At 47.1% G+C, this 21165-nt stretch overlaps 1 protein-coding gene across 1 annotated transcript in view; it reads right to left on the bottom strand.

Annotated features, from left to right (window-relative positions):
* The window catches only part of LRIG1 (leucine rich repeats and immunoglobulin like domains 1), a 131808-nt gene that overhangs the window by 1360 nt on the left and 109283 nt on the right, over positions 1 to 21165 (bottom strand). The window contains exons 9-18 of the mRNA XM_036738400.1: positions 20953 to 21033; positions 14279 to 14350; positions 13357 to 13428; positions 9086 to 9249; positions 6758 to 7078; positions 4537 to 4818; positions 3786 to 4205; positions 2920 to 3045; positions 1428 to 1568; positions 110 to 397 (exon numbers count right to left, since the gene is read on the bottom strand). Of these exons, the coding sequence (XP_036594295.1) occupies positions 110 to 397; positions 1428 to 1568; positions 2920 to 3045; positions 3786 to 4205; positions 4537 to 4818; positions 6758 to 7078; positions 9086 to 9249; positions 13357 to 13428; positions 14279 to 14350; positions 20953 to 21033 (1967 nt within the window). The remainder of the gene's footprint in view (positions 1 to 109; positions 398 to 1427; positions 1569 to 2919; positions 3046 to 3785; positions 4206 to 4536; positions 4819 to 6757; positions 7079 to 9085; positions 9250 to 13356; positions 13429 to 14278; positions 14351 to 20952; positions 21034 to 21165) is intronic.

Here is a 21165-nt window from a genome sequence, read left to right as displayed (position 1 = left end):
GACAGCCCCTAATACCTGGCAAATCATTATGATTTCCAGGGGATGAGACACGATCAATCCCCTTCTTCCAAGAGAGCAGTGGACATGAGAGAAAAAGCAAAATGCCTACCGTTGTGGTCAAGAGGTGATGGCTTTTGGACACCAGATACTGGCATTCTATCGTGATTACTGGGGTAGAGAGAGTTCCCACTGCCCTCTGGGTGTGAGCCAGCAAGAGCACCGTTGTTCTGGGGCAAGACTGCCCGAGGCAGCAGGGGATGTTCCTGTTCACTCTTACTGGACTCTTGGCTACCCTTTGGACTTGGGTGTGTATTATGCAGAGGATAGGAGTCTTTATCCTTGGAATAACTGGTGGCACCATCACTGAAGTCACTGCATAAAGCTGGCGTGCCATATTCTAAGGAGAAGAGAGAAAAATGTCAAGTTGCCACAAGGGGAAAAGTTTTTTTTTTTTAAACATCCTTGTTTAAGAAACCATTTGGCACTGCCTTGAAATCTACCCCATAAATACAACCCAAAATGGTGGGGAACAAATCCATTGGAGTGCATAGAGATAAAGAGAAAGAGTAGCTTGTTTCTAACCCACCATGGTCATCCTGTGCTAGGTAAGGATTCAATACGCAGTAACTAAACCCTAACAAAAAGCACATGGAGGTCAGGCATGTCGAAAAAAACATCCTGAATTTGGATCTTTGTCTCTTACATAAGGAGAGATCAGGATACAGACTAGAGGGGAAATTTCATGAGTGAAGACACCTCTTGGAGGAGACAATGCCCACCCTCTATTAAATGCAAGTGAAGAGTCTTAGAGAGTTGTTTGGGGCACCAAGAGGTTGAGTGATTTGCCATGGGTCACATAGCCAGTAAGTCAGAGGTGAGACCTGGGTTCAGGTTTTCTTGGCCTTGAGGCTGGCTAGCTATCCACTGCACTATTCTGCTTTTCTTAGAAACTGTATTCCAATCATTCAGGCACACTGCTGTAGAATTGGAGATGGCCACAAAAGCAGAATGTGCCTACCGGACTGCTTTCAAAAAATATAGGCCAAGAATTTGCAACTTCATTAATCTAGGGAACTCCCTCCACCAATGTCAACGACTACAGCCAACATATATTTTAGTAAGTAAGCACTAAGTAGCTAAATGGAGAACTGACAGGGTTAAGTGACTATCCCAGCAGCATGTGTGTCAAAGGTAGGACAGTACAATGTCTTCAACAGCCATCGAGTGCCTACTCTGTGCCAGGCACTGCGGCTAAGCGCTGGGGATACAAAAAGAAGCAGGACAGACCCTGCCTTCCAGGATCTTACAATCTGATGAAGGAGACGTTCCACCAATGCCGTATAGAGCCCTGCATTTTTCATGAAAGAGAAATGGTCACCACAGGGTTTCATCTAATTTATTTCTCAATTAGAAATGTAATCTTCTACCTGTTTTATCTGGACTAAATACTCCATCAGCTGCTTTCCATACGTCTTTATTATTATGTCCAATACATAGTTTTGGCTGCCTATAAGCAGGCCCATGAATGTCAACATCTGGATTCAGTCCTGCATCTCTCTGACAAACACCTGCAATACAAGAACCAACGATGTCAGTGGCACAATCCTTTACATGCTTCATCAAAAACTTCTATTTTAAGAGTTTAATGAGATATCCAAACGGGTATGATTACTGCAAATGGAGAATAAAAAATAAATAAAAGAGACTTTAGAGTGGGCAATTTGAGGGTGGAGAAAAGTAAACAAGGAAGGTTAAGTAAGAAAACCATTTGTTACTGTTTTTACTGTTAAGCTCAGAAGATCATGGAAAACAAGTGTTCAAGTCCCGGTGGCTTTTGAAAAGGAATGGAAGAAAATGGAAAGGGGAAGTGTGGGGATGGAATATTGAACAAACCACTAGATGACTAATTCCCTTTTTTAATCTTTGTTAAAGGAATGGTTCTCTGTATGGAAGAGGGCAACTCAAAGTGAATGAATGGAGATGACAAAAAACGGATAGGAATACTTCAGTATTAAGGAAACAGATGTCAGTGTTTAGAATTGTGGGAATCAGTAGCAGACAGAATCAAGAGATTTGGGTTCTGAATTCAACTGACTTTGGGAAAATCACTTTATTCCTGACCTCTCTCTAACAGCTTTTCCCAGCTCTCCATTCCACACTTAGAGAAGTCTTATTTTCAGATACTACCATCCTAAGCACACCAATGCAGGCAAGTGTTAAATGCTGGTCTAGAAATTACATATCATGCCTCGCACACATGAAATGGTTTCAGCCAAAGAGGCCTATGGGCTCTTCCAAGAAAATACCCTCTCCTATATCTGTACCTCTGTCTACACTGTCCTCCATGCCTGGACTGCCCTCCATCCCCACTTCCATCTCCTGGAGCCCCTAGATAGATACATTCAAGTATGACTTTCTGTAAAATACCATTTCTGACTCCAGGTTAGCATCCCCCACTTCAAAATTCTCATCTAGCATGTGTCAATTTATAGCATACTCTATTGTATACCTGCCCCAGAAGAATATAACCTCCTTGATAGCAGCAATGGTCTCACTTTTGATTTGTATCCCCTATGTGTGATATACAGTAGGCATTTAATAAGGGCTTGCTGCACCTGCCCACCAAACTAGTGTTATGTGGGGAAGTTAGACTGCCAAGCCAATTAGAAAGCCCAGCTAGACTCTAGTACTAAGAAGATTCCCTTGAGATAAAAGTTGCTGACCAAACCACCTAGGTCTGGCTCTCTCAAGATCCAGTTTTAAGACAGAAGTCATTTCTGATGCTACTTGGAAATTACTGATATGATATGGTGTATCACCTAATATGAGGCACCACTCTCCCCATCAGAACTCAGACAGCCGCAGCACCACTGAAGAACCACAGAGCCCAGGAAGACGGGTGGAAACAAGAGGCCATACCATTACTTTCTATGTGTCCATTGGCCTGATGGCCCCCCTCGGTCCTGACCACAGCTTCTTGTCTGTCTGAAAGCGTCCCCTGAGAAGACAGGTAACTTGGGACGTCCGGTGGTACAATGGTTTCATCTGGAAGGAGAACAGAAAATTACAAACTAGAAATCCCAATTACTGCTGTAAACGGCTCCTATAGTCGACTCAGGCTTCACTTTCTGAAAAGACAGCTAACAAAGAAGAGGAAAAAAAGGGCGGGAGGCCAACCAAAGGAGGACCCCGAGTTCACGTACCAATGGTAAAGCACTTGAATCTGAGAGGCCACCTGTCCTTGCCTGGTCTTTCTTCAAAAAATATTAACAAGCTTGAGTCATCTCATTTCCCAACCCATGGCAGGAGCAGAGGCTGTTAGACCATCGTGGCAGGACAGGGTGGGATGTAAGGCAGTCACTCGGCTAAAAGGAGCTCTCACTGCAAGAAGTCACACAGTGAAAGAAAATCCAGAAGAGTGGGTTTTTCCAAAAATAGGAACTTAACCTGTCGAGATGACTTAAGACTTGTCTCAGGTGTTCAAGGATCTGACTATAAGCTTTGTCACCTAGTACCCAACACTTAGCACAGTGTCTGACACAGGGTAGGTGTTTGTGTTTAACAGATACATGTTGGTATTCTGGCCTTGAGTGTATGTCAGTTGACCTTTCCAAGCCTCAGACTCTTACATGTGCAAAATGGAAACCACACATATCCAACCTAAAAGCAGCGTAAGAAAGGCCGTCTATGAACCTTCCGGCCCTGTCCAGATAGCGTTACTACAGTGAGTTAGGTCAGCCCCAGGACACCACTGGGAAACATTCTCAAAAACCAAGGAAACTGACCTGTGTTGGTTACGCTGTACTCCTCACTCTTCTTCCTGGTTTGGTAGATGATGCAGACCCAGACGAGCGAAGTGAGCACGATGCTGCACACCACTGCGATGGTAAAGATGCCCACGGTGGTCCCATCTTTCCGGCAGCCCGGCGTAGGCAAGATGCTCACCTGGCTGTGGGCTCGTTCTGTCCCCAAGGGGTTGGACATCTCACATGTGTACCTGTCGGCATCCTCCGGCACCACGCTCTGGATGATCAGCAGCTGGTTTCCAGGAGTGAAGTGATGGCGTTCAGTGATGTTCACAGGCTGCTTACCCTTCAGCCACGTGATTCGGGGCGAGGGGCTTCCACGCGCTTTGCACTGAAGAGCCACCGTTTCTCCAACAGCTGCCACACGGTCTTCTAAGGGAATCACTAGGGATGGAGTTTCTAAAACAACAGAGATTTTACAAATTAGCTAGACCCTGGTCGGCTAAGGGCACTTAAAGTCCTAACTAAATTCATTTATCCTAATTCATGGATATTAACATTTACAGGCCCACAGCTCTGGAACTGCAAGACATCACAGAGGCCAATAAATACAGCCCCTTCATTTTACAAAATAGGAAACAGGCACAGTGGCTGACTCACCAAGGCGGTGAGCATCTGGAGGGATTTGAACCCAGACCCTCTAACTATAGAGCCAGTGTTTTTTACACATGGTACTGTCCTGCCTGCCTGTCTCTCCCCCTGCCACCCCACCCCATGTGCAGAGCCTTGCCTAAGACCGTGAGGGTGGCATTGGCTGACACAGAGCCGGCTGAATTCTGGGCCGTGCAGCTATAAACTCCCATGTCATCGATCTTCACATCAGTGATGAAAAAGACAACATCGTCCGGCATGACAAGCATGCGACGCTCCCGGGCAGCTGGGAAGTCGGTGCCGCCATCCTTCTGCCAGGCGATCTGGGGGTTGGGGTGTCCGCTGGCAGCACATTCCAGGCGCGCGGTGGTGCCCGTCCGGATGGCAATGTCATGAGGCATCTTAGTGAACGAAGGCAACACTGCAAAGCAGACACACGTTTCGGTCATTCAGCTTTTAGAACAAAATTCACATCACACTGTTCATGTTTAAAAAATAAAAAAGAAGATCCTGCAGTGCCTCCTAACTATGTAATCTGGGCTTATCTGCCTCAATGTGACTACCTAGCTGCCCGCCCGCCCCACCTCTCACTGCTGTGGACCACGATGATCTCCAGCAGGCCGCAATGCTAGCTGGGTCCAGGGCTGGAAAACACAAGCTCCCCCTCTGGAGAGGCCATCCCCACTGTGTGGTATGTGCCCTCCCCATTCTCATTCCTTCAGATTTGCCCCCAAATCAGGCTGAGATCACTTCTTTGTTCAGCACTCCTCCACGACTATTCAATGCTACAGTCCCTGGCATAGGGAAGAAGGAAAAAAACAAACATTTATTAAGCGCTTACTAAGCAAGGCACTGGGCAAAGAGCTTTACAAATATTTTCTCATTTATTTGATCCTGACAACAGCCCTGGGAAGTATTTGCTATTCCACATCCCCATTTTACAAATGGGGAAAATGAGGCAGGCAGTGGTTAAGTGATTTGAAATTGGAAGATCTCAAAGACACCCCATCTGTGCCACGAATTACTTATGTGACAACAGGCGGGCCCCAACCTCTGACCCCAGTTTCCTCATCTGTAGCACGAGGGTTCGACTAGAGAGGTGTCAGACGTAGAGGCAGTTTATACTAGAGAGCAACTGGAAAACACTGAACAAAACACAAGGAAACAGATGGTCACATTACATTTTAACACTTAAGTTAATACCTCTCTCCCCTCGACAGGTTATCGGTATGTTGGGTAAAGTGCGCTCCCTAGAGCCCTACGCAACGCTGCAGGAGCGGCCTGACCAGGGGGTGATACCACACCACGACGTCATGGGCTCGCAGTCCCACAAGCCACCCACCCCTCCCAGGACAAGTAAATAAAATGTTTTTTAAATTGTTTCAACCGTCATACAGCCATACTGAGCATGTGAAGGATTTCTTTTCCTGCAACTACAAGATGGGCTTTAGCGAACTAATTAAATTCATCTGCTATTGATTGTCATGTCATGGCCTGTCCCGAGCTTTCTGAATCCCGTCATCCAAGATGTCAACTGTATTCCCGCCACTATGTGAACATTTACCCACGTCACTGATAAAAATGTCCCAAGTGCAGAACCCTGGGAAAGGTGAGCACTGCACTCAAGACCTTCTCAAGGGGAGGCTGGACCATCTGGCCCCGACTCCTCTTTGGGTCTGTCTGACTTGAATTTCAATTCATTCAGTAAACACTTATGAAACGCCTACTATGTGCCAGGCCCTAGAGCCAACCAACTAATGCAATGCCTCTTTCCACACAAGATTACCATGAGTAGCTGAGCTGGTGTGGCAGATGTTGGTTCTATCTCCGGATAAGGGTTCCAAGGAAAAGGGAAGTTATTACAGAAAACTCTGGGATAACCAAGCATGCACCTCTGCTTGGCACCTCACAAGTGTGAGAGAGACAGGAAGAGGAAGATGCTTCTGCTCAAGGGGAAAGGCGTCTCCAAGAGGGACCAAGGCAAAATTCATTCCTACAAACCATGAAGACTCCCTCACGATACACAAACTTGTCGTCTTTCATTAGAATGAGTTGTGCTTTACATGAAGGCATTATCTGGCGCCCAGTAAGGTCAGAGGATCACAGATTTAAACCGGAAGGGCCGCCAGAGGCCATATAGTCTCATCCCACTCTACAGATGAGGACATGGAGAGCCAGACAAGTTGTATAACTAGTCCTAACACATGTGGTAATAAGTGACAGAAGCAAGATTTGAACCCAGGTCCTCTAATCCCAAAGCCAACCTTCCCGGCCTGCCACACGCCTGACCCTCTCCCTTCCCTGCGGCCCCAAGAGGTGGGGTGAGTACGAAGGCAGAATCAGAAGCCCCATCTCCTCACCATTCACTGTAAGCCGGGCCTTGTGAGAATAGGTGGAGCCAAAGTGGTTGGTAATCACACACTGGTACCGTCCTTCATGGTGGAAGGTGACCTGGCGGAGATGCAGGATGGTGGTGTACTCCATGACCTCCCCGCCCTGCGCCCGGACATGGGCAAAGTTCTCGATGTCAGCATTGGGGAGGACCTCGTTGTCCTTCTTCCAGGCAAAAGTCATTGGCGAGCTGCTGCTGCTTGCAGCCGAGCACGTGAAGCGGATGTCCTTGCCTGCCACCGCCATGGTTGTCTCCGGCTGGGTGATGATCTGGGGCTTTGGAAAATCATCTGCCAAGAAACAGCATGGTCTGCGGTCACTCAGGGTCACCAGTGATCATGCAGTGACCAACTAGGCCGTGTAAATGAACAAGGATGATAAATGGCACACACCTGGGCAGATTCCCCAGCCCTCTTGAATCCCTCCCCCAAACCCCTGACAAGCAGCCATCCATCCATCTTTTCCTCAAGAAGAAAGCTCCGCATGTCCCGAGACATCCTCCTCTCCTACCTCTGCACAGTTGTGATTAACAACAAGTTTTACTTTTCACATACGGCCTCAATTTTCCCTCCGGGTCACTTCTCATTGTTTCTGGTTTAGTGCTAGAGGGAAGCAGTGAGTCGGGTGAAAGGACAAGGATTCAGGACAGAGTCCTGAGTCTCAAGTCCTGGATTTCCATCGTGGCTTTGCCTCCAATAACCTTTTCAACCTTCTTTCTATGGACAAATCACCTTCCCCATATGAAACTCAGTATCCTCCTTTGTCAAATGAGGGGAATGGCCCATTTCCTTTTCTGGAAATAAATTTAGCATTCCATGATGCTACATGTAGTTTCCCTATGAAGTTGGGGATCATGTTCCTCCAGGTCTTGGCTCCTTCAAATGATAAAGGACACAGACTCCAGGTCCTTCCCCATCCCAGTAGCCCTCCTCTCCCAGCTTACTCCTGTCCTTACTAAAAATGTGGGGCCCAGAACAGAACGTGTTATACCAGGAGGAGTCTTACCAGGACAGAGGACAGTGGGCCTATCACCAACTAATCCTGAACTCTGGAAAACTCAGAATAATCACAGAATGTGACAGCATGAATGGGGGCCCCAGAGGCCTCACCTCTCTTACTATGTTGGAGGAAACTAAACACTGAGGGACTCACCCAAGGTCCCTATCCTACATTCTAACTGTAGATTCTAAAACCTAAATGCCCCTACCTTACATTCTCCCAAGAGCACATAGTGCATACAGACTTGAACAAACGAAATGTAATTTGATGAAGGAGAGGACCACCAAGGCAGGCTTCATATAGGAAGAGGCACCTTAAGAGAAGATAAGGTTGATGGGAAGTAGAGCTGAGACTATAACCCAACTCTCTGGGATTCTAATCAGAGCACCATCCACTGTACCACCCTACGTCCCCCACCTGATTTCAAACTAGTCAAAGATACGAAGAGTGAATTGTACTGACAAAGTGATAATAAACCCCAACAATTTTCAGTTGTTTGCTTTCCACAGAGCCCAGCCTCTATAGCAAAGGAGAACAACAAAGGTGGTCACCTGAGCCAAGTGCCCCCTCTGTGAGCTGCCATGGTGACTGTGGAGGCCGTATGAACAAATGGGGCTCTGTGTGTGTGTGTGTGTGTGTGTGTGTGTGTGTGTGTGTGTGTTTTTCAGCTGTTCAGGATTCTCTACGCTCATCTGCTGCCGTACTTGGCTAGAGATACCCCGGGACAAACAGAGAGCAACAGCTACATTCCAAAAACCAGAACAAACCAGGAAAAAACAATTTAAAGATCCAAATGCCAATCTGAGTTAAGCACAGCTCGGTCTGTAAGACCGTCTCAGGCAATAACTAGGGCTTGGGAATAGAGACATACGATGTTTCCATGTTTCTATGTATTTAGAGACGCATTCTCCTGAGACTCCATCTTCCTGTCTGTAACCTTTGGTCTGTGGGGGTTAGAGAAGCGTCCCCTGAGACCCTGGGACCACAGGATGCAGATCATGCAGGGGCTAAGTCCTCATGCCCAAGGACACTCACAAGTTCCTAAGCCACTTCCAATAGCCAAGATCTCCTTCCTGCTGATGAATCACACCCCTTAAAGACCATGTAATAAGGACACTGTAAATCCTGCATGTGGTTTCAGAGGGAAATAGAGCACATCCAGCAACAAACCTCTAACCATGGCCCGGGGCTTGCAGCAATCCCACAAATCACTCCAGGAATGAATGACAAGTTCTCCCTGGCATCTCAGACCTTAAGCCCGACCTCAGAGGTTGAACAAGCCACCGAGATGGTCTTACCACACACAAAACTCTCCGGCAGCACAGAAAAAATGCTCTGGCCCTTCAGGGGCTCTGGGTGAGCACAGGTGGCCACAACGGTGGTTTGGAGACCTCTCCCCGTTAACCACTGCGGCACCCACTTCAGGTGACAGTCACACAGGAAACTGTCGCTGTTGATGTGGCTGAAAGAAAAAAAAATTACACGATGGTTAGGTGGCAACCCTGGGGAAGGGATTCTCAATACATGCAACCATTTCAGACCCATCTACCCCTCAAAAAAAAATCCCAACAGATCACTGACATAGCAGGTGGGGGATGTGCACAGAATGATAACCTGAATTCTAACCCCAAAACATCCACCCTGTGGACCATTTCAGCAGCTCAGCATGGAATCCCTACTCTGCCACTTACTAACTCCATGACCTTGGACAAGAAATCCTCCCTTATGACAGGGCAGAACTAAGTGATCCCTGGAGGGCCTTCCAGAAGGATGACAGCTAGAAAATGGGTAAGGTGTATATGTCACTATATTTTCAAAGGATGATTGGAACCCTTAAGATATGGGTGCTATATATGAAGTAGAGAAAAGATAGCCTACAGAAAATTCAAGAGGAAAACTGATCTCAAACTCAGCTAAGAAAGGAGGAAACAGGTTCTTTGAAGGTCTATTTCTGTCTCTCCTCTTTCTCTCATTGTCTCTGCCTCTCTTGGGGTCTCAGTCTGTCTCTGTCTCTCCCCCCCCCCCGCCTCCAGCTGTTACTTTCTATTGGCAAAGATGAATGTTTTAATATTTCAAATTGGAACCCCGGCCAGCCTGCTCCCTCTCCCCATTTGGGTCTTTCCTTGTACACCCGCATTATTTTGGAGGTCCGTGGGATCCAGCTTGGCTCTTTGTAAACAGCGCCCGGCAGTTACCACTGCACTGGGAGCATGAGAATGCAAAGCCTTGGTTTCGTATGGATCCAATCAAAACAGTGACTGTTTTCTTTCTTCATTTCTCAGCAACTGAGAAGGGGATTTTTCAGCAGAAATCAGAATGGCCATCTAAACGGACATTCCTTCGCACAGAGTCACTTGACAATAAGTTAGATCAAGGGCCCGGGTGAATTGGCTTGCTGCAGGCCCTCAAAAACCCTCCACAGTGGCTCGTGGGCAGTGGAAAGCTACCAGTGAGGACACCAGAGAAGGACCCTCAGAAGCTCTCCACACTGGCTCCTGGGCAGTGGGGAAGCTCCCAGTGAGGACACCAGAGAAGGACCAGGGTGGGTTTTGAAAGTATAAACAGGCTTTCTTACTACAGCCCCAGTTGAGCTTCCCATGGTCCAGGAGAAAAGAAGGCATGAATAACTGAGATCCATAGCTAACTCAAAGTCTTCATATTAAGCAACGATGTTTTGTCTTCTCACTCTGCCCCACTTTTTGAAAAAAATAGTAATTCATCGTGGGAGAGCTACTGTCAAATTGGTTAATGAGGAGCCCAGACACATCCCCTAGACTAGATACTTAAAAAGGGGTAAGTCATTTCCATCTGGCTGAGCCCTCCTCCCACTCTACCCCCTTGCCGTCAGAGTTTAAATACCTTTACTTGTTTAAAAAAAGTTAGTTCCTTTAGTGACTGAGTTCAAAATTTATTTATAATGTGATCTTAAAAACAAACATTAAAAATTGTTTTAACATGTTACTAGGGAAAAAAATAAAATTATTAAAAGAAAGGGTAACATGATCTCTGGACTCATGTAGTCCAGTGGTGTTGGTTTAGAAAACCAGCAATTAACATTATCTATGTTGTATTATATTTTTATTTATTTTCTTAAACATTTTCCAACTACACGTTAATCTTGTCCCAGGGCACTGGAGAGTCTTGCAGGCATCAAGTTTAACACCCTTGATGGAGGCCCCAAAAATTGGTCAAGATTTCTTTTTCAAACCCAAAAGGATATTACAAAGGCTAACCAAAGTCTTCTAAGACTGTGTCCTACATGCTATTATTATTGGCTAGTACTGAGTCTAATGGATCAGAACTTTTAAAAAGCTCTGGGACGGTTCTGAGGGGTCATCTGCCTGGCTCTCCTTGGCCAGACTGTACAGCCAAGGGTGGAACTCAGTTCCCTAAGAAGCATCTTCATGGATCCGAGCAGCAGAACTGGCAACTGACCAGCCCCACATGCCATGTCCTCCACACTATACGGGGTATAGCTTAACTGCCTTTCCCAAGTGGTCCAGAAGGAGATCCCAGGAGTAGTAAAAATAAATCATACTAGCATCCTGAAGAGTCTTCAGCCACTCATCTGGAGAGAGGACTATTTTTAATTCTATGACTTACAGGAATAGGTTTCTCAGTCTGGGAAAATAAATACTAATATTAACAAGAATGAGTATGAAAAGGGGCAAAGTGAAGCCCTCACCGCCGGCCCAATGGGGCTGGTTTTAGTTGGCCTGGTCCATCGGTAGGTGACTACTCTACTTCCCCATGCTGATCCCTCCCCTTCCCTGCCTCAGGAAGCAATGATCATCTGGGAGGAGGCTGCTCATGTTGAGAAATAAGGACCCTTGGACCAGAGATGCTCTGATACAACAAGGGGAAATCTGACCTAAAAGGAAGGCACCGGTCACCAAGATGGAAGCATCCCTCATCTAGTGATGAAAGGTAAGTTGGTGGAGCCTGTCAGGTGGAGATAGAAAAACCAGTGGGAAGCTGTGTCACAAGAGACAGCCATTTCCTAAACAAGGCCAGCTTCCCGAAGCTAGACCCCATTCTTTCCATCCTATCATTTAAAATGAAAAGGCAGCCCAGCCCACCACTCTCCCAGCTGAGAAGCACTGCCTTGAAATGTCTGCCCTCCAGCTATTCCAATACTGCACTGGCTGGAATCGTACATTTTCCTGATTCCAACTTGAAGTGTGTTTCCAATCATCGCTTGTGGAAATTTACCCAGAGGATGACTAAGCGGGCAACACAACCTGCCTGCAACCAAGAAGCAGGGAGGAGAGGGGGAATGAGTGAGTAGAATTTGTGGCTAAATCCCCACCAGAAGGCTGGGTTCAGGCCAGAGTCAGAACTAAGCTGGGAAATTGCAAGGTCTGATTGGAATCCCAGACAAGAGCTCTAGGACTAGGGTCCAGAATCAGGTCAAAACATGACCGGTGGTCCCCACTGCTAGAGAGACCAAATTGGGAAGGGTATAAAAGAGAAAAAGCACCTTCAAACCACAAAAACTTGGGATCACAGAACTAGAGTAGAAGGGGCCCTCAGGTGCCATCTGATAGAATCCACTTCCATTTTACAAATGTGAAAACTGAGGCCCAGAGGGGTTCAACAGTCCTTGCTTGAGTTCTCTCACTCCAAATCCAATGCTCTACCGTGTTGATGTATTTCCCTTTGCCCATTGACAGAAGGGAGGGGAGGGAGGAAGGAAGGAAGGAATGAAGGAAGGTTGGAAGGAAGGAAGGAAGGAAGGAAGTCTCTTTTAGGAATCAGGCTGACTAGCTAGGGGATCAATTTTCCTTCACCAGTACAGCGTCAAGTTCCAATCACAGGTGAAGGAATTTAGTACTCTGATGCATTTAGAAGATCTAATAGGCAAAAGGCTGATCAATTCTCTACTCAGACTACATCAGCAAGGACCAGGTTCACTCCATTCATCACTAAGTAAAACTGGTTTTTCTGTCTCTAGAATCATGGAATTTGACGGGTCCTGGGTTCACTCAAAGACTGGCCACTGGCTGAGTTTGTTTTAAACAGCTGTGACTCCCACTGATGATACGCTTTCAAAGTATCCAAAAAGAAGGCGTAAGTAGAAGTAAGAGACAGGAGCAAGTACAAAAGAAGCCCCCTCTGCCCACATATGGAATGACGGCCCCAGCCTGGGCTTGGAAAGAAAGAGAGAAACAAAACTAGGCTCTTGGGGGTCTTCGCTGCGTACGGCAGCAAGCTTATTCAATCCACGATGGAAGATAAAGACGAGACCGAATATTTCATTTACTGGGTGAGTCCAGTCTAAAAACAGAGGTTATTGGGTGTGTGTGTGTGTGTAAAAGAGAGACAGAGAGAGAAAGAGAGATGGATCCCTTTGGCTGTCTGGTTGGGATGTTTTTAAAGGTATAAAATCAAATGCGAAGGAATTCAAAGGAAATCAATGATACTGAAATACGGTTATTTTAACTTTTCTGATTACTATCTGTCTCTCTCTCTGTCCTTCCACCCAAAGCCTGCCATGGCACCCCGCCCCCTTACACACGCAGGCATGTGCACACACACACACACACAGAGCACATTCCAAATCACTTACAGCTCTTTAAGATTCTTCATCTTAGCAAAAGCATCAAACTGGATGGATCTTATTGCATTTTCTCCAAGGTTCCTGAAAACGACAAGAAAAAAGCAGATGATGCACCAGCCCAAAGGAAGACCAGCTCTTTCCAGAATTTTCTTTGCACAGACCAACATCATCTTAAATTGGGGATGTGGGGGGATACATGACCTGATGAAGGTGCTTACTAAACTCTTGTAGAATCTGTGAAAATAGCCTGGAGTCACGCACAGGTCATTTCTGGAGCCAGCTCACTCAACATTTGCAAAGTTACCTTGTGTGGTGCCAGGCACTGAATGTGCGAAGACAAAAATGAAAACCAGCCCCTGCCTTCCAGGAGCTTATATTCTACTGGGAAAGAAAGGCCTCATCAAATCATTAACTAAGAGTTCCCAGAACAACTCCTGAACTACGCTTGGTAATAGGTGGTCAGAAAGCCACTGCTACAAGCATCTCAAGTAGAGACAAGAATAACATCTCTGCTCTGCTCTAATTTCTTGGAGGCAGAGGGAAGAACCGGCCCCAGAGAGAACATTTAGGCTTCTTTTTCCTATAAAGCTGTCCGTTCTGGTACCAGACATTAGGGAGAGCTAGCAGGGAAGTCTGGGCCTGGGGAGGAGCCCCGTGTGATCCTGTGGCTCAGGAGAGAAGATTATGTATTCCAATACCAATCCCATTAATTGAGAGCACCCTAATTTGCCATATGTTCTCAAGCTCCCTTCCTGGCACCCACCAAATAAAGGGCAAAGTTGAAGCTGACTTATAATGAGAAGGAAGCAGCTGGCCTCTCCCAACAGCCTGGCTTCTCGGTTTACAAAGACACTATTAAATTGCTAGCAGACTTCTCGGGCAGCCCTGCTTGGCAGGCCTCTCCACCCAGCAAGGCATGGTGGGTACTCACAGGTGCTCCAGGCCCTCCAGTCCTGAGAATGCTCTCTTGGCCACGGATTTGATCTTGTTTCCAAACAGAGTCCTGCAGTTTCCAAACAGACAGTACCCAGATGAACAAAAGTAAAACCACTCTCCAAAAAAATAACCAATTGGGAGTGTGTGGGTGGAACGGGAAATGAGAAAAAGACAAAACCTACTTAGAGAGGCAAGATCCACTCCTGGAGCAGCGACCCGATGTGCACTGAGCCCAAGAAGCTGATATACGCAGAACACCTCCCCCACCCCCATCTCGAAATGCGATTCTTTTCTCTCTTAGAATTTACTAGTGATGACCTGCTAAAAGTCACATCCTTGTCCTGCCCCACAAGGCCATCTCCAAGGACCCCACGTGGACACAGCTGAGGACAGTGGAGAAGACAGAAACTCTCCATGTGACCATTCTGGTTCACTTCTGGCCCCTTCTCTGCTAGTGGGGAAAGGAAACCAAAGCCTCCTAGGTGGTCACACAAACATGGCTGGTAATGGATATCCTCTGGGAGAGAAGAAAGACTTGGTGCTCACTTTGAGGAAAGAGCGAGGACAAGCAGCAGCCTAGAGAAGGTAAAGGAATCTGGCTCGAGGGAGGTAGGGGGCACGGCCACTCTGGCCACAGAGCTGCAAAGGTCCCTAAGAGTTCCCTCCGAGGACAGAAGCAAGAGTCATGAGAAGTCACCAAGAGGCAAGTGGAGAGGGGGCTGACCAGAGGACAAAGTGGCCCTTCTCTGGAGGTCTTCAGGCAAAGACCACTTGTGCATAGGTTGAAGGTTTTCTTTTTCAGGAAGGACTGTGACTAGGAAGACCCCAAGGCCCCTTCCAACTCAGAAGGTCTGTCTTTTTGTGACATTCAGTCTAATCACAAGTGGAATACCAGAAGAAGTGCCTACCAGCCACGGGATATTCGGGGAGCCCCAAGAGTCTTCGTAGAGTTTCAGGATGATAAGGTTCCTCCCCCAACTCAAGAGGACTAAGCTAGGCCAAGGCACGGTGCTACAAAGGCACATATATCCAACATGGCCCCAAGGGTAGCCCTCATCCAGCTTTCTTGAGAAATAGGGGTGAGAGGAAGGAGGAAAGGAGAAACTATCAGAAAGAGATGACTGTTCCTGGCTTCTTCACTTAGAAGATGCCTAAAGGGCACCATCCAAGTCTTAACTCTCATGCAAGGTGGAGGAATTTTCTTGCAGGAGACCAAGGGAGAGGAGAACACCTACTTTGTTTCCCCTGACGATTTTGTAGAAAAACAGCAGTAGCACGTGTATATATGCTGTCTTACAGCTTTAGAAAAGCAGTTCCCATGAGATTCAAAGTGTAAGCACTATGACCATTTCACTGAGGGCTCAGAGATGAAGTGATTGGCCCACCACATGGAGGAACCAGGACCTGAACCCAGCTGACTTCTGATTTAGCATCTAGGCTGTTTCCCTGCACCATGGCTGTCCTCACTTATCCTCCCCAGCTTAAAAATGAGCTCCCACGGGGCAGTAAATACAGGTCACCTAATCGCACACCAGGATTAAGCTGGGCTTTACTTCAATCACTTAAATGTTCCTTCCAGCGGCCTATTTTATACGCAGGGAAAACTTTTCTTTCTAGTGGGGACAATTCTATTCCCAGTCACTCAAGGAATAGTTGTTCCGTTCAGACACAGAATAGCTGAGTAAACCTAAGCAAGTCACTTAAACCCCAGGCAGCCATTCCACTGGTAGGGGGTTTACTCACCAGGGGTTCTCCAGGCTGATGTAATTACATGTTCCAGTCCCCCATATCCCCCCCTCCCAACTATCCTGTCAGTAGATCCGTCAGCGTCCTATTTTCTTCCTAACTTTATGTGGTACTGTGCATTAACATTTCCACCAGAAAGTATACAGGGAAGAGAAAAAAATAAGCCGTTTCAGTAGTGGCCAGTGGGTTCTCCCATGTGCCCACAACTCCAGTTAAAAGGCTGGACAAGAACTGAAACCCTAGGCCATGCTGCAGTTTTCTGGGTTATGTGGCTTTGGGCTGTCTACACTCTACTCTCTTCCATTCATGATGGATAATCAAGGCTTTGGCTGGATCTGAGCGTCTACCAAGGGATCGCGAACTACTCCCAAGATACCTCAGAGAGGAGTGTTGGCTGGACTTCACAACTAAGGAAATGGATACCCAAGGAAGCCATCAGGACTTGCAGACTCTGGTGTAATGTCACTTAAGACATACTGTATGTATGTCTGTATTCCTGAGCTAGCAGTACTCCCACCATCCAAAACGGAAACTCAAAACCCAATCACCAGATCCCCAAAGCCTTAGCTTTAGCTAAACTGATCTTGGCCAATTATTGGGTAGATACAATGGTGGGCCCTCAGGCTCCCTTCTGGGAAGCTAGTCTGCCAGCAGTGTGGCCTGGAGCTGAAGAACTTGTTCTCTTCCCCTGTGTGGGCACTAACCAGGGGGTATAAATTCATCCCCTCCTCTGTAGGGAAAGCCTCTAAATCCAGACAGTTCTATCAAGATGAGGTTGGAAAACACTGATTTACCATCCAATTCTAGCCTGACAGTGCTTTTTTTTTCCCTACTGGACTCCTCTTCTTCCTCTCCCCAAAGCCTTCATACCTACTACTTGTAACTCAATATTCCTCCCTTGGTGAAACGTGACAGTGTAAGATGGACCCCAGAGCGAGTACTTGTCATTCCCCATTGGCAGACATGACCAATGGCTCTTCTGCTCTATGGAGAGCCTACGAGCAGTTATTTTGGTGTCCAGGCCATTCTCCTTTTCCCCTTCACATACTGTGTGTTTCTGTAGCATGATACAGCCCATGAGCAGGTGTTCAAAGAGTCCATCAGAGGGACACCCAAATGTTACTGTCCTGGCCAGGCCTGTGGGTGCCACAATCAGGAGGAAGCAAAGCCTTCCGTAGCCTGAGCTCATTCACCAGGTGAGGATGGGCCAGCTGAAAGAATTCTCTAAAATGACTGTTTTCAATCACTACAAAAACTATGGTGGTATCTTTCTTCCCCCTGCAGTGTCTTTACTCAGACCTTTCGTGGTCTTTCCTTTCTGGGAATATCTGAAAGGCAGCCAAGTCTGCCGCGGACTGGGAAGAACCCAGTGTCCTTCGACAAGGTGCATTCTGCCCGCCCCTTTTAGCCTCACCCAATGCTCAAGGTTTTCAAAGACAAATCATGTCCTTCTGCTGTCCTGTGCAGAGTCCTTCATTCATCCAAAGGTTCTCCGCAAAAGCGAACCCACTTTCTATCCTAAAACACTCCCAAGCCTTTCCACACTCAGGACCATGACCGACACCAGGGCTATTTGGGAATATAGTTTGGTGGTGGTGGTTTTACGGGGAAAGTGGTGGAGGGGGCGATATATCAGGACAGCAGCAGGGGCGTAAAAAGAACACGAGACTATAATAATACTAGTAGCAACAAGGATGTCAACGCAGCCAGGCAGCAGAAAGGATGGAGCCCCGGGCCTGGAGCCAGGAAGGCCTGAAATCGAATCCGGCCTCAGGCACATCTGTAAAGTGGGAATAAGGATGGTAGCTGCCTCCCGGGGTTTCATGAGCATCAGATCATATCTGCGAAGTGCTCTGCAAGCCTTAACAGCGTGCGCTGCCAGTACTCGTATTACATGTCACCGCGACTACGCACAACAGCAATTTAAGGTTTTCACAGCAGCTTCCTCAAACATGGGTCAGGAGGCAGTCATTTTTTCCGTCCCATCCACCTCCTCGTGACCCCATGTGGGGTTTTCTTGGCAAAGATGCCAGAGGGGTTTGCCATTTCCTTCTCCAGCCCATTGGACAGATGGGGAAACTGAGGCCAACAGGGTGAACTGACTCGCCCAGAGTCAGACAGCTAAGAAGTGTCTGAAGCTGGATTTGAACTCGAGAAAATGAGTCTTCCTGACTCCAGGCCCGGCGCTCTGTGTGCTACGGCGCCAACCAAAATCACGGCAGTCAAACCCACAACAGGTTCCCCATTTTTGCAAATGAAGAAAGGATCCCTCGGAGAGGCTGTGACTCGGTCATGATGACGGAGCTGAGTCAGCATCCGTGGCTGGCTTTAGATCCAGGCCGGTCTTCCTGACAAGACAAAGTCCGACACTTTCTTACAACGCCACCAGTTCTAGGTTGATTATCCCAATGGTGGCGACGAGGAAACCATTTCGTGATCCTTACGGCTGACCCATGGATACTCCATGATGAAAACTCACTCCTCAGGGATGCTGTTTCCATGCGAGGAAGAGTTGGCCACACAGGTACCCGACGTGCTCCCAACATCCTAAGACTACGTCAGTGAAGGTGGGGTAGATGGAGTCTGCCTGGATTCCTGAGGTCTTTGGGTAGACACACTTCACTGAACCCAGAGCCAAAGACAGAGAAGAAAACTCTAGATATACAAAGATGTAATGTCCTCCAAATACCAAGGAAACTCCATTTTACTAAGGAGAACCTGATTAACAGTATATCACAAATACCCAAGAGCATTCAGTGCTAGGTTCCTAGGCAGGAATGTATCTGTTCAGACACTCCCCTTTACTGCATTCCAAGGACAGACCTTTGGGAAACTGGCACCCTGAAGACCTGGGGTCCTGGACTCTGGCATGGAACGGAACATAATGGAGGAGAATCAGATGGGAAAGAAACTATACATGTCCCTGAAAGACCCACCCCTCTGTCAGTTACCTCTAACACAAAGACAAGCTCGGGGCTCAAGCACTCACCATCTTCAGCCTTGGAAAATGGGCTTGTGGGGACATACAATACAGGGCTGGGCCGATTAGCATCCGTTTACCCAGAGCTAGAACTGACTCTGCCTGAAAGATTGGTTTTCCATGATGTTCCTAACTTTTCCAGAATGTTGTCGATGTGCTCCCTGTCAAGACCGGAATACATCCCAATAGGTGCAGACACAAAACCAGCTGAGACCATTAAAAGAGAAATTAAGGGGGCCTAGCAAATCTGTGGGGAAGAAGTGGGGAGAAGAATGGAAAGGCAGTTATCTGCATTAATGGAGTATCGAAGGGCAGAAAGTGTGCTGGACGTGGTACCAAGACACTTGGGTCTGCAGTGCTACCGGCGGTGTGATCACGGGCAAACGCTTCACCTTGGAGCACTTCATCAGCAAAATGGGGATAAATCTTGCACAACCCACGCCTTACAAGGCCCTTGAGAGGAAAACAAGCCTTAGTGCATTACGTATTTGTGTTATGAACAAATAGTCCGAATGATCTCACCCTACAGCGATCCAGGTGAGCTGCCACTCAAAGCAACTCAAATATGAGGCAATTAACACTCGCTGAGTTTCCTAAAAGAGTTCATTTAAATTCAACAAATGAGTGACAATGGTCTATTTAACAAAGGGACAATTAATTCAAAGAACCACAAAAGCTCGAGGGGACCAGAAAGGCCATTTTGTCCAACTGATACCACGGCAACCCGGCCCACAAAGTCACCCAGCCTTGGAAGGATTGAAGGGCAGTTAGGTGGCACAGAGGATAGAGTGCTGGGCCTGGAGTCAGGAAGACCTGAATTCAAATTCAGCCTCAGATACTGTGTGACCCTGGGCAAGTCATTGAACCCTGTTTGCCTCCGTTTCTTCATCTGTAAAATGAGTCAGAGAAGGAAATGGAAAACCACTCCAGTATCTTTGCCAAGAAAACCCCAAAAGGGGTCCTAAGTCAGACATGACTAAAAAGGACCCAAAAGGGGGAGGAGAGTACACCATCACCAAAGGTACCCCAAGGCCATTCTGAGTAACTTTGATTCTTAGGAAACCTTTCTTTATATCAAGGCTAAATTGGCCTGTTTGCCCTTCCCCTCATTTCTTCTAACTTGTTGAAAGAGCACTCAAATTAACCTTCTTTGAGGTTTCAAAATCATGACTAAATTCACTCAGCTACAGCACGCAAGCTGGTACGATACTTGAGATTTCACCTTCCAAACGTCTTTGTCAGAACTGGTGACAAGGAACAAACACAGCTCATCTGCCACTCCTCATTTCCTCTGGTCGCTCTCTGTTGTCAGGGCATTTAATATATACATATATGTGTGTGTAAGTGTGTGTGTGTATATATACACATATATAGATATCTGTATTAATATACATACACACACATATAAAATAATCATATAGTCAGAGGAAGACGAGAATGGGTGGGGGGAACAAAGATAAGCAAGCTAGGCTACCCAGCCCCCAATTAGCCTCTAGACAATGAACTGAGATTTACTACCTCTATCCCACCCCCAACTCCCACATACATATGTGCGGAAGTCCCTAAAAACTGAGGCTGGAGCCAAAAGAAATCCTCTGAAGGAATCTGGATGATTTTCTCAGGACTAAAAATAGCCATTTATGGTCTCAAGGCCTTGAGACCCTCTTGATGAATTCAGGTGTAGAGAATACACAGTTGTTCTATCAACACGCAGCCCCTTGGTCCTGGTGTAATAAACACATGCGCTCCTACTGAAGGCTACTGGTGAAGCCAGCAGATGCAGGCCTCTCTTTCTCCTCCATTTTCTCCCCCACAAAAGAAGATCTATGCCGAGGCTTGCCATTCTCTGGCTGAGCCCAGAACAAAGGCAGATTCCAGGGGAGCAGAGGGCACTTCTCCACAGATGAGGGGATCAACAGGACTTCAAACGCTGAGATACTCACAGCTTGTTCAGGCTGTCTAGTCCCGTAAATGCTCCACTGGTGTCTTCTATTGTGCCCGAAATCTCGTTATGGTTCAGATCCCTGGGGAGAAGACAAAAGAGAGCTCGCCATCAATTTCTCAGGCCTGAATATATCATTCCCAAAGGACAGAAAAGGGATTGGGAAGGAGCTGAAGGAGCATCTCCTCTCTGCAAACTGAAACCTACACAGGCA

This window comes from Trichosurus vulpecula, chromosome 9, assembly GCF_011100635.1.
Source record: "Trichosurus vulpecula isolate mTriVul1 chromosome 9, mTriVul1.pri, whole genome shotgun sequence".
Lineage (NCBI taxonomy): Eukaryota > Metazoa > Chordata > Mammalia > Diprotodontia > Phalangeridae > Trichosurus > Trichosurus vulpecula.
The sequence above is the reverse complement of the archived record's forward strand: the minus strand, read 5'-3'. Positions and strand labels throughout refer to the sequence as shown.